Source organism: Callospermophilus lateralis, chromosome 8 (genome assembly GCF_048772815.1).
Source record: "Callospermophilus lateralis isolate mCalLat2 chromosome 8, mCalLat2.hap1, whole genome shotgun sequence".
In the NCBI taxonomy this organism is placed as follows: Eukaryota; Metazoa; Chordata; class Mammalia; order Rodentia; family Sciuridae; genus Callospermophilus; species Callospermophilus lateralis.
Window position 1 is genome coordinate 9167081 of NC_135312.1, and position 14040 is coordinate 9181120.

Below are 14040 nucleotides of genomic sequence, written 5' to 3' on the forward strand. Positions count from 1 at the left end.
CTGCAGAATAGGGAGAACTGGAACTTTACTGGCATAAAAAACAGTTGCTTATAAATTTTAATATTGTCTCAGACAATATGGTTCTGGCATGTTTCCTACCCATGCATAGAGAATAAGAAGCAGTGTTTGCTAATAACTACTTCAAATTGTGTCCAGGAAAGACAATGATCACATGTGATCAGAGAAGAGCTGTGAGTCAGACTGCATCTTCCTTCTGTGGGAGTTCAGTAGGTCACCCACACCCTTTCTTTCCAATGGAGAGTGTGGTCTGTGACCAGTGGCACTGGTTACCTGGGAAACTGTTAGTCAGATAATCTTAGCCTACCCAAGACCTAGAGAATTGCAATCTGTATTTTCACCAGGTGATTCCTCTACAAATTCAATTTCAAGAAGTATGCACCCAGATCTTCCAGGAGATAATGAGAAAATCTGCTTTCCTTTGTAAGACACAGGGATAAGAGCATAAACATGTATGCAAGTATTCTATGAATATCAAATTGTGGCAAGAGATATCAAAATATAGCAATACATTTGAACAATCTTTTGTTCTTAAATGCTATAGAGCACACAAAATAAGATCTCAAGGAAGAAATAGCCCCGAGGGGGAAAACAATGCCATGTCAGCAACTGCCCAGTACTGACTGAAAGTACAATAGGAAGGAGAGAAGAGAACAGGCTGAAGCATGTGCGGAGGGCACTCTGCAGAAGAGGGACTTGAAGAAGGGGAAGAACCTGCTTACTAGGGGGACCTACCTTATCAGCAGTGGGGACAAACCTGCCAAGGCACAAGCTAGGGCAAAGAGATAGGACTTGGCACAACCTGTGAAGCTGGGAGATCAACCAGGCTGCAGTGGAAGGTGCAGCTGGCAGGTGGCTGTGTCTGAAAGTAGATGCTTTGTCACCTCTTAACCTCTGCAAGGCTCTAGCTAAGCAAGATGTATGATGCTCCACCACACAGTGCGGATTTAACCAAGCACTAGACCTGGGGCCACTTGGAGAAAACACGCCTTGCCTTTGGTGATGGTAGACGGGAATCCACAACAAGGCTTACAAGTGTAAAGGATGAGCCTGTGTAGCGTGGCCTGGTGGCAAACCCACTGAAGACACCTTCTGTAGCCGTTCTTAGTCTTCTTTGAAACCAAGGATCCCCAAAGACAGTTATTTGGAGAGACAAAAATTTGGAACAAAGCATTACTCTACCAAAAATAGTCTCAGGGCTTAAACATGACTTGAAGCGTAAGCAGGGAATCACCTTCCTAATGGGGGAGGGTCACTATTTTGCTGGTAGATAACTTCTCTTTTGCTAATTTTTGGTGATTTCTAGGAGAAACTGTTTCTGGGCTGCCAAGTTTGGAGGTTGCTCGTGTAGATGGCTCTCTATGATGCTTTCTGAAACAGATTATAGAAACACTGGCAGCACTGAATACTCCCATCCTTGGGACTATCTAGAAAGGATGAGGCTCTTTGTGCACAGGAGAGTGGGGAGGCAAAATGGGGATCAAAAGCAGAAAAACTGTTGGCTTTCCTGACCATCGCTATTAAGTAGACCTTGATGTCACCCAGGACCAACACTACTTGCATGGCTCTATCCTGGCTTTTACTGTGCATGATATTTTGTCATGACTTATTTTAAGATGAATCTGTGAAAAATAGAAAATATATTGGTTGATAAAATAGAGATACCAAAACAGCTCACTGGAGTAGAATAATGGGCCTAGATTAATGAAAGCACAATTGAGAGGGCTAAGTGTTCAGGTCTCCAAAAGTCAACAGCATAAGAAAGAAATCAGATAATGGAAGATAAATTACCAATAAAAGCTCTAAGAAAAAGAACTTGTTTAGGGGGGTATGGTTCAGTCTGAGGCAAGTACTTCGTATGCATACTGAAAAACAGAATTCACAAGATGGGACAATCCTCTTCTGAATTCACTAGACCCACTTGGTGTAGGACATTTGCTTTAAATAGACTACAAGTAGAAAGGAGAAAACAGGGATAAGGAGGTTTAAAATAAGAAGACCTGGAAGTTGCCCTTAAATACTTAAGAGAAAATACTACAAGGCCCCCAAAGAACTAGAACAGTAGAAGCTACCAGAATACCAGCTTCTACTGAACACAAGGAAGAGAATGCTAAGAAGGAAGTGACTTCCCCTGCCTAAAGTATGTGCAAGAAAAGGAAGACCAAGAGCAGAGAACTGCTCAAACAGTGGTTCAGCCACTGAAGGCCTAGGACTCGAGCACCATTGAGAGCCCATCCCACCTGATAATCTAAAATTATGAAGACGACGCCATAGCCTTGGAACCAATCAACTAAAGCCAGGTAATCTAAGCCAAAGAGAAAAGAATCCATTTATAAACTACAAGTTCCTTAAGTACATTGGGAAGAACAGTGATTATCCAGGTGGTTTATCCAGATTATATAAGTTAAGTATGAGTTTTAAAGAATTACTTTTGGTGAGGGGTACTGGGGATTGAACTCAAGAGAGGCATTACCATTGACTATATCCCCAGCCTCTAGAAAAAACAAACAAATAAATAAATATATATAAATAAAGGGCTAGGGATATAGCTCAGCAGGGAAGCACTCTGGGTTTAATCCCCAGGACCAAGAAAAAAAGAAAATGGGTTCTTCAAGAAGGTGCAGAATAAGAGAAGGGTGAGATCATGTGCCCTCTGCTGAAGATAAAATGAAAGAAAACTAAGAACTCTTTCTGGGTGGAGAAGCTGGTGAAAGTGCCTGGCAGCTCTTAGCTGCCCCCATCACCTCTGAGCCTCTGATCTTGTGGTAGATCTTGTGGTGGCTCCAGGGGGCTCATCCTCTTCCTCTTCTTCCTCTTCCTCATCAGACTCCTGATCTTTTTTGTCCTCAGTTGCTTCAGAAACTGATTTCTGGCGTTTTCTTTCTGGTTCTGAGAATTCTGTTCAGAGAGAAGGATAACACCTGGATTGTACAATTCCCAAAGACACTTCCAAAGGAGAGTCATGGAGTATAGAAGTTAGGATATTGGGGACTTGGAGGCAAAAGAAGTGGTTTTCCACTTCCTTTTAGTCTTAGCACTTGCAATTCACAACTGTTTAACTTAATCTCAAACACATTTGGGATAGTTTACTTATGCAGCTCACAGCCAACATTCATGAAAAAATCACATATTCTGAGAAAAGCATCTGGGATGTACCATTTCTGACATGGGATCAGAGCCATTTCACACATATTTACACAATATTAATACAAGCTGTACCCCACTGGATTTTCCTTGTTCAAGGAAAAACTCTTAAAAAAAGGTGATTCTGAAGTATAATTAGAGACATACCAGCATCATCTGACAGCGTGAGCGAACGCTTGGGCTTCCTTCCTCTCCGACGTGCACTTGCTACAGTTTTCTCATCACCATCGTCCTAGGAGTAATAAAATTAAAGTTGAAAGGATGGTCAACTGATCATTTAGTAAGATTTTTCCTAAAGGATGCATCTTGATAAGAAAACTAACACTTACATTGCTTATACCTCTTTCTTGTAGGTTAGCTGTTTCTTTATTGGATTCATCTTTAAAAAAAGGAAAATCTTTGCATTAGTATTTTATTACTAAAAATTAATTTTAATAGTCTAGTTATTATCTGTTAATGCACCAATGCTATTTAATGCACTGTTATACAATTTATCATTATTTTATACCAGTTAGATAAAGCATCAGAACACCTAGCAGAAAGCATGTCAGAATGTAAGTTAGGAAAGCAAAGTTTTCATTTCAGATTTGCAACCTATAAGTTGTGACCGAAGCCAATTATTTACAATTTATGAGCCTCAATGTTTTCATATGTAAGATTGGAGTTGGGTTAGACTATCTTTATGGTTCCTTACAGTAAACTCATATGCTCTGAACCCAGAAAGGCAGGAAAAAAAGGTGTGTAGGGAACCTCTAAGACACACCAGGAAATGCATGCAATCCAGGATCACATACAGGATAGGCATTCCTTATCTGAAATGCTTGGAATTAGAAGTGTTTTCAGATTTCATACATAATGAGATATCTTGGGGATAGGACCCAAGTCTAAACATGAAATTCATTTATATTTCAAATATACCTTATACATACATATATCCAAAAAGTATAGAATTTCATGTTTCTTCAAATAACATAATATAAAAATGACAACAGAGGACAAAAAGAAGCATTGCAATTTGAGGATGAATTCCTAAAAGAAATGCCATCTTAATGCACAAATTTCTCAAAATATTATTTATTATAACTGGGGAAGACAATTTTATTTGTGAAGGCCATATTGATAGAGACAACTATGCTTGTGTGTGGGTTTTTAAAAGTGATAACATCAGGTGTATATAAGAAGCTAGCTGGCAGTTTTACTGATATTTCTTTAAGGTAAGTTTTCACGCGCTTTCTCCTTTCTTCTAAAGGTAATTTTATGCATCATTTTTAGTGCACCTGTGTTTTGACTGTGACCTGTCACATGAAATTAGGTGTAGAATTATCCACTTATAATGTCATGCCAGCACTTGAAAATTTTCGAATTTTGGAGCATTTCAGATTTCTGATTAAGGATGTTAACAGCAATTAAAAAAGTTATGCATTACAAGCCTTTTTGTAAGGTTGTGTATGCCTATTCATGATGCATTTGTTTTTGGTAAATGTTATGATTTTCTGAGAATGTACTTTGGTAAGAAAAATGAAGATTTAGCTCATGTACATGCTTTGAAGCTACAAATAAGGCATGTTTTTAGATGACAAAAACTCAAAGGTACTTAGTAATTATGAAGACTGTATTAATTGCCTTTCTCTGCAAGTTCAATATATTATATTACAAAGAAGAGGAAAAGTTAATCTGATAACAAGGCCAACAAAGAAGTCTGTTTTAATTTGGTCATCACTACCCAGATTCAGAAAACTACTGTCAAATAACAACCTCACAAAGCTTAAGTTGGTCTTTAAAGAACATTCAAGTTATGAAGATTTTTTGTATGGATTTAATATATTAATTATAAATTAAAACTGGTTAAAAACCAAGCATAGCTGGGTGTGGTGATACATGCTTGTTATTCCAGATACTTAGGAGGTTTAGGCAGGAGGATCACAAGTTTGAGGCCAGTATAGGAAATTTAATGAGACCATGTCTTGAAATAAAAAGAGCTGGGGATGCAGGTCAGTGCTATTATGCTTGCCAAGCATACAGGAGGAAGAAATGAACCTTAACTTACCAAGAGACAAGAAAAATTGAAGTATAACACAAACTCACACATAGTTGAATGTGGAAAAACATTTTATACAGGTATTATACTTTGCTTTATCTTGCTGATCAGAATACATACGTTCCTAAATTAGCTGATATAAAATAGCTGTCCCTCTCATCCTTTTTGCTTATGTCAATGCTTTAGAGTCCACCAGTGTTCTTCTTGCATAAAAATACAAAATTTTAAACCATGAAATTAATGTATACTCATTTTAAAGAATCTGGAAAATGTATGCAGCAGGCTAAACAGTAAGGAATGTTTTCCTCATTCTACCATGTGGAGCTAAAGATTGTCAAGATTTTGGAACATTTTTTCTTCTTGGAATGAGGGCAAAAATATTTCTAACATTTTATCTCTTGTGTCCTGGGCTCTGGAAATTGAACAGGCTGCTTCAAAATTATGATTCCTCTGAGATCAGCAGGCTCTTGAGCTGAATGTGTGCCTTTCTGGTAACTGCCCAATCCCAGGCAGCTCATCTATTTCTTCCCTATACAAATCCAACACATCTGGTGGGATCCTTCAGTACAGGCTCTTCCTGTGGATGCAGTGCCTCCAGTGTTTTGCCTTCAATTGCCTTTACCTTCCTCTAGGATGGCCCTCCAGGGTTCTTAACACAGAAAGACTCAGATCAAAGAAATAGACCATAAGTATATTCTCTCATGCTATACAAACAATTATTTTTACTAAGCAGCCCACTCATTTTACTGATGAACAGAATTAAAGTCTAAAGCCTTTTCCAGAAGCCAGCCTTCCTGCTCACCAAGGGAAAAACATTTACTTAGGAAATCAGTTTGAAACTTTCTGTGAAAGAGGGGCTGGAATTGTGGCTCAGTGGTAGAGTGCTCTCCTAGCATGGGCGGGACCCAGGTTCGATTCTCAGGACTACATAAAAATAAAGACATTGTGTTGTGTCCATCTACACGTAAAAATAAATAAATAAATAAATAAATAAAATAAAAAAAAATTATAAAAAAAAGAGTTTAAAAAAAATTTTCTGTGAAAGAACTGAAAGCATACCAATTCCTTGCAGCATACACAGAGCTAGGTGCTCCAGGTACATACCTGTTTGTATCACTTTCAGTTTGCTGCTAGGTGGAGATTGTTCTACCTAAGTTTAAACGAAGAAAAAACCGAAACCAGGAGTTTATCATATAGAAAGGCAATCTATAATGGAAAGAAGATTTAAACTTTCTACTTATTACACAGATAGAATGTTTGGGACCCATTTTCTGCAGCTAGATGCCCATGCTTCCGAACACAGTCTTGGCAACCAGTCCCTTCCCCAGTCACCCTGCTGCAAGCTGAAGAATGGGTACTGCATGCAACCACAGTGGCCACTGTGGTTAATATTTCCTAGAGTCAGCAATTCATTTTCCATGTTGGTAAATACATTCACATTGGTTCTCTGGTTTCTTTTCATTTTATTATAATTCTATGAGAAGTATTGCAGGTATCATTGCATCACTTTACAGCCAAGGAACTGCATTTCCAGAGGGTCCCCTGACTGGTGTGAATCATAGGTCTGGTATGATGAGTGGTAAAGCTGAGCTGGGCATTCCAAGTGTTCATGTTAGGTCAGTGGCCATGTGTCTATCCTCCTAATAGTGCTGTCACTGAATTGCATACAGTGAGATCTTGACACCATGATTTCAGTGTGCATACACTTTAGGGTCAAAGATAAAAAAAAAAATTCAAAAAGATAAACTATTGCTGAGAATTCTTCTGCACTGGAACCAGTATACATTTTAGTATAAAAATAATTCCACAGAAAGCAGTAAGATGGCAAGACATGTCAGAGATCTTCATAAAAAGTTACCATCTCAAAATCATAAAACAGCAAATTTCTATATTTTAGCTAAGGGTAACCATAAGAAGCTAAGTTCCAATATATAATTTTCACATGACCAAACTCTTTAGGGAGGAAGGAATGAAACCAAAGAACAGCTAATAAAACCCCATTTATATGATTCTGCTACTAGCCAAAACATTTAAATGGTTGCCCATGTTTAAGAAAATCTTTTAAAGCTTTTCAAATACTTAAAAAAAAAAAAAAAAAAAAAAGTAGTTCAAAATACTAGATATTGAAGTGTGCCCTTTCAAGGCCAAGAGCCTTGAAAAGTTTGTTTTTATGTTTTATAGGTACTTACAGTGGCAATGCCAGTATCTGTTTTGGAGTCGTCTTCTAAAGAAAACAAAACAAAAACCAAAAATATCCATTTAACAGATGTGTTTAAGAATTCACCCGTGTATGAACTTAAAACACTCCAAATACCTACTCGTTTTTAATGCTGTTTCTACAGGGTATTTACGAGGTCTTCCTCTTTTCCTTTTAATAATTATCGGCTGATCTTCCTAAGGGAGAATTAAAAAAACAAAACAAAACAAAACAGCAACAAAAGAACAATTTTATCCTCTATTATACAGTTTGTTTTCTCAACCTGAGACTTAGAGTTCCCTCCTAAGAGTGTTTAAATTTCAACTTTGTGATGTGAAAGAGATGTGTTGGGTGTAGTGTTTATTTCTCTCATTGTAGTTCCCTCACCGGATTCTGATAACTGCCTTGGGATCCAGAGAGAGGTGAGGATGTTGAGAGGATGAGGTAATGGAGATAAGTGCTGGTATCACCTCTTACTTTTGTAAAAGCTATATAAATCCCATTTGAATTGCGGTTTAGTTCAAGTTACTTGTGAACAAATTTTATTTCATATAAAAAAGAAAGGGGTCCACTGAATTTCTTATATGAAAGTATGAAAAAACAAAAGGAACTATTAAAAACGAGCAAAGTCAGCAATGGTTATCTAGACCTGGCTAGTGTACAGACTGTGTCCTGGGCTTAAGGAGTTCTGTCTCATGGGCTCCCTGAAACCTGATGGGCCTATATAGAAGATAGGGCTGATGTGGTCTGTCTGCTCCTGTATCCTCCCAGGACATTGCTTCATAAAACTGGGTCCCCCTTGGCCCACCCTGATGCTGTTCCCATTTCTGCCTGGCTGGATTCCATGGATTTGGAAACCTCCTGCTGCTGCCCTGTCCTGGTACCTGGCCTGGCAGTGTTAAGCTTCAGGGCCAGAAACTTTTCATTGCCACTGTTGTAGTGCTGGACTGACCCTATGTGACCATGACAAAAGTAGGTCTTACAAAAATGTTCTGATGAAACAAAGATGAACAAAATTAATCATAATGACACTGATAAAATGCATGCTATGTAATGGTGTCTCACTGCACTAAGAAAGTAAAGCTCTTTCAAAAATACTTAGGAAAAACCCTTGGTAACACTATTCTGCACATTCAATCTGGTTTTAGTACTTAAACAATTCTGAGCAAATAAACATGAAAAGCATTTCTCACCTCCTGTGATTTGATGCTATCATCTTCATTCTGCTCTGTCTTTTCACTAGTAGCCTCACTGCTGCTAAGTTCATCTGCAGAAAAGGCAGGGCTCAGTACAAGAGTCAGCCTTTACCAATGCCCACAGGGGTACTCATCCAGGGGACCTGCACTGTCGTGGCTGCACGCGCGCACACACGTCATTTACATGCTTCCACTATCAAAATCAATAAGCCTGAGTTTGGTTAAGAGCAAAGCATTACACTTTGGGTAGAGCAGGATCAATTTAAAAAAAATAATTCCCAACCTTATTAACCTTAAGCATGAGGTACGGTATTACACAGAGAAAGCAAATGAGCAAAATAGACATTTTTGAGGGGCAAAGCTCAGTGAGAAGATGCCGGTTGCTTTGAAGTTTTAATCTCTCAATTTATCCCAGTATATGTTATAACTCACCTTTTTCTTCTACGGCCCTTGACGCACTGCTGTTTGTCTTGAAACTTGTTCTGGATAATTCCTCCAAGTCTCCAGAGTTTTCTTCCTATAGAGAAGTTAAACAAGAGGATTCATCTTCAAACAACTCTGCTTCCACTCATCCTCTCCAAAGTTTTCCTTTCTATTTCAAAAACAATTTCCTTGATGTTTTTTAGGACAATTAGTTGGAAAATGGCTTTTAAAAAGCAACTATTATTGATGCTAGTGAGATTTTAAAAAAAGAAATAGATTCTGAAGGCAGAAAAGCATGAGATCAGGCTCAACCATAAAATAGCAAGGTTGTATTTCTTTTCCCCTGCAGAATGGAAAATGCTGTTCTCTTTCCTTTGAGAGAAACTACAAAGAAAGAACACATAGAAATTGGCAACAGCTTTTTTTCTTTGTGAAGTGGTGGAGGAAAGGATTGTGGGGAAGGGACAAATTGTAAGGTGCCAAAGGGATTTCTGAGTATTTCAAGGTGCTAACATAGAACAGTGATATACCCTTAACCACAAAAGGTTTTGAGCATGAAATACCAAAGTGTTTCATTCAAATAAAACAAATATAGTATGCAAACAAAACTATATAAAATAGGATGAGATCAGGATAAATTTAAAAACTAAAGCCTTAATTTTATTTAACAGTCCTTACAAAGAATTATAAATCTTCATTTCTATTTATTATTATTATTATTATTTACTTTTGGGACTCAAACTCAGGGCCTCACACATACCAGGCAAAGACTCTACCCTTGAGGTTCGCCCCTGGCCCTCAATTACTTTTAATATTACTTATTTTTGAAGAGGTTCTCCTGATTAAAAATACCAAAGGGTCTACAAAGAAATGCCCTCACCTGACACTTCCCTTCAGAGATTTTCAATGTCACTGGGTTTTGATTTAGCCAGCATTTGAAGGGGTATAAATATGAAAGCAAATACATCCATTTAACATCCACATTTCACACACTTTTCCTTAAACATTTGAATTTTTTTTGCCTATTTCATGCTGGTTCTTTGTACCTAGCATTGACGATGACAAAGAGTTTCTGTTACTTCCTAGTAACACTAAGTGTCAGTTCAGCCATTTCTCTTATGTATTTGTACCTGTGTTATAAATGTTATTTTTGTCTTATGGTTTGTCTTGCAGAAATCTTCATTCTGTGTCTATTTTGGAATGGTCAGTTCAATTAAAACTAATTTTTTTTAAGGTGGACACAATATCTTTTTTTTTAATGTGGCGCTGAGGATCGAACCAAGTGCTGCATGCATGCTAGGTGAGCACTCTACCACTGAGACACAACCTCAGTCCCTCAATTAAAACTAATTTAACAGATTCTGCAAATTCCTTCAACTGAGCATCTGTAAACTATCCAATCATAAAATGTTGAAAGTGAATAAAGAACTGAAGAAATTATTTTCAAGTCCTCTGTATTATGGAGCTCCCACTTTCCTTATGGTACCTTGAAAGTACTACATCGCCAGGACCAAGACATGCAATTATGGTGCATGACTGACATGATATCAGAGATAATGTTGCTGCAAGTGAGGACATCAGGTCCAATCTGTACAATAAATATTATTAGAGATTTGTTTGTTTTTGAATAAAAGGCTGATATAAATAGTGGTTCTACCATTTTATCATACACCTCAATGGTTCATTCTACACCATCCTTGGAATGATATGGTTTAGAGAATGGAATATCAGTCCCTAGGGAAAGCCAGAACTTTACTATTTACACTAAATGTGATATGAAATAAATGCTATTACAGACAGCAAATTATTTTCTCTGATCTTATAAACACTGACTAAGGCACATTATGATTTTCAGTCTAGAATTTCTTTAAGCAAGAGAGCAGGGATGGGGAAGAGTGAGTTTGTGGGCTGGGGATATAGATCAGTTGGTAGAGTGCTTGCCTCACATGCACAAAGCCCTGGTTCAATCCCCAGCACCAAGAAAAAAAAAAAAAAGTGAGTTTGTATGTTGGGGGTTGGAGCAAGCAGGAATTTGGGGGATTCCTGCTTTCAGTGTAGCAAGAACACCTACAGTATTTTTATGTCCTGGGTTGAAGAAGTTCTGCCCAGAAATTTTCAAACCATTGAATGAACTGCATTTCAGTCCTTGAGGTGGTCCTTTTAAGACCCAACCTCTGGCCCCTTAGGACTTAATCAGATCCTGAGGACATGCAAACAACTCACTTTTATTCCCTATTATGACTTCTCCAATGCCTACATTTTTTTCACATATTCAATTTCAGTCTTCTTTTAGTCTTGGCATACACATTTTAGAGTAATGATGTTATTCCTTTTATAAAGAGATACATTCTGATTATGTGGAAAGCTATAACAGGAATGATAAAATCACTCCCAACCTAGTATATAAAAATTACTATTAACACTAAATGTGATATGAAATAAATGTTATTACAGACAGCTTTCCATGTAAGAAACATTCTAATACTGAAAATATTATCTGTGTACACAATTTTTGATGAGACAAGCTGACTTATTTTGCTTAAATTTAAAATTAAAAAACATACGTGAAACTGAAGGAAAAATAAAGAGATACCCTTTCAATCTGCATCTCTTCAAATTTAGAAGTATTATCTCACAATTCCTCTTCTGGAAAGGGCAGTAAGGAATGGATTAAAAGTTGTTTATTCCTTCGACTATAATTCACCAGGATTTATGAGAATAGGCCATTTTCCTTTTTTAGTTGGGAAGTATTTAATAATGATCTGACTTAAATACTTTTGTAACAAGGTGGAAGAAAATAGAGAAAGAGAGGAGGAGATGGAGCTAGTCTGAATACACAATATAAAGTTTCAGAGTAACAAGTCTCAGAAATGGAAAAATACCCTAAATAAAGATATTGTGTCTAGCAGGAAGAGGGGAAATATGGGCAGAAGCAGAAATAAAAGTTTGTGAACTTCTCTTGAGTCATAAGAGAAAAACAGGACCCTAGGAAAAGGTGGTAAGGAAGCTGACCTTGGGGAAATCCCTGTATTTTAGGGGCAGGAGGCAAGCAAAAGGGAAGGTATAATATTAACATTTAAAGTAATACACACATCACTGTATTTCAGTATTTTGGTACATCTGCAATGAAAGCACCTGGAAGCCTTAAGAAATCAATAATATTACTGAGCAAAACCCCAAACAACCATTATTCTGAACTGTGACATTAACATAATCTTGCAATTTAAGAATTATAAAGTATAACATCTGCTCTTTTTTTGTGGGGGATTATTGTTAGGTATACATAAAGTAAAAGGGATTCAAGAATGAAACAATACTACCATAAGTATTCACAGTGATGTAATTAGGCTATCCCTAACTTAAAATTAATATGTAGAAAAAATACCTTTGTGTCTTGTGGTTCCGCTCCAGAGCACTGTCTCTGTGCTGTTTCTATTCTGGAATCCAGGACATCTGAATTATCATCTGTAAATCAGTTTAGACAGAATCACAAAGGAATAAAAGCTAAATGAAAAATGACATGCACAGTTCTATTTTAAGACAGTTCAAAAGTTCTTTTTTAGGCTTGGGACACAATGAAGTAAAAAATTATTCTGAATGTATTTACAATGTCATGTGATTTCAGCATCAAGCATTGGCCTTTGGCCCTGGCAAAGTAAAATAAATAAATAAATAAATAAATAAATAAAGCATAACATAAAAAATTCCTAAATGCTCACAAGGTATCAACAAAGCAGCAGTTCTATGGAGAGGGTTAAGTGCACACACAGTTCCCAGAGATACCTTAACTTTAATTTCCTGGATGAGTTACCACCTAAGAGGCACAGCTTAGTGGTTGGGCTCTGGAATTGGATTTGGTTGGTAGAAGTAAAGTTAGATTCTCAGAACCTTAATTTCTTCTTTATTAAACGGCAATAATACCTAACTCACTGAAATACTATGAAAAATGGGAAATGTACATGATAGTACCTGAATATAATATGAACTGAATAAATCACTATAAAATAGCTAAAAAAGCACTTAATTATCATTTTTTCTTATAGTCACTGAATAAGTATTTATTGAATTTCTACTTTGTGGCAGGTATTTGAGTAGAAAGGTCCCTATACTGGCCAATAAAGTTAGTCACATGTAGCTACTAAAATTTAAAATCAAAAATTCATTCTTTTATTCACACTAATCACAATGATGTGCTGAACAGCTACATGTGACTAGTAGCTCCTGTACTAACAAAGTAAGCATGGAACATTTCCATCACTGCAGGAAGTTCCAGCTGATGGCACTGTTATGGACATGAAAAAATCAACAGTTTGAAGCAGAGGAGCTAAAGTGCTTCACCAGCCTGTAGAGATCCTGGCAGTGTAAAGACACCACTAGCCTCCAGAGTTGTGAACTAAATAGTTGATACCCTCAAGGATTCTGTTATTGGCTTACTCTTTTGACTGCCAAATAATGTGATTTTTTAAAAGATGTCTATAATATATATATGTATATATATTCTAAATACCCAGTTCATCTTCTGAGGAAGCATAATGCTTCTTTCTTTTTCTTTTAGGAATATGCCTTTCTTCCTCTTCGACCTGGAATTAAGAATGATTATATTAAAGGCAATAGCATCTTGACCAAATCAACTGACATGGAATAAACTTATTCCTTTGGAATAAATTTCTATATTAATTTTAAGAAAAGAACCTCAAATAGCATTTTTGGCATCTAGACTTGAATTACACTAATTTTCTAATCTTCAGTCTTTCTGGTTTTGAATGTAAATCCATATAGAACATTCAAATATGGCTGTGGTAACATATTACATTTCAACAATTCTAAAATAAATTTTTAAAATTTTCTTATTTTATCATTTCTGAAGATAAGCTATCTCTTACATCAATGGCATATCATAATTTAATTGACAGGGCCCATTAAAAATGGGCTTCTTGTGGTTGATGAAAGACAGCATATGAAGACAGATTTTGACCATATAACATGGATGTGTCCAAATAATCCTGAGACCTGTGAAATTACCT

The 14040-nt window shown here is 36.8% G+C and overlaps 1 protein-coding gene across 1 annotated transcript in view; it reads right to left on the minus strand.

The window, feature by feature from the left end:
* The window catches only part of Bod1l1 (biorientation of chromosomes in cell division 1 like 1), a 52605-nt gene that overhangs the window by 2592 nt on the left and 35973 nt on the right, over positions 1-14040 (minus strand). The window contains exons 16-25 of the mRNA XM_076865336.2: positions 13524-13596; positions 12402-12481; positions 9026-9110; positions 8591-8664; positions 7519-7594; positions 7390-7424; positions 6305-6350; positions 3492-3541; positions 3310-3394; positions 2763-2916 (exon numbers count right to left, since the gene is read on the minus strand). Of these exons, the coding sequence (XP_076721451.1) occupies positions 2763-2916; positions 3310-3394; positions 3492-3541; positions 6305-6350; positions 7390-7424; positions 7519-7594; positions 8591-8664; positions 9026-9110; positions 12402-12481; positions 13524-13596 (758 nt within the window). The remainder of the gene's footprint in view (positions 1-2762; positions 2917-3309; positions 3395-3491; positions 3542-6304; positions 6351-7389; positions 7425-7518; positions 7595-8590; positions 8665-9025; positions 9111-12401; positions 12482-13523; positions 13597-14040) is intronic.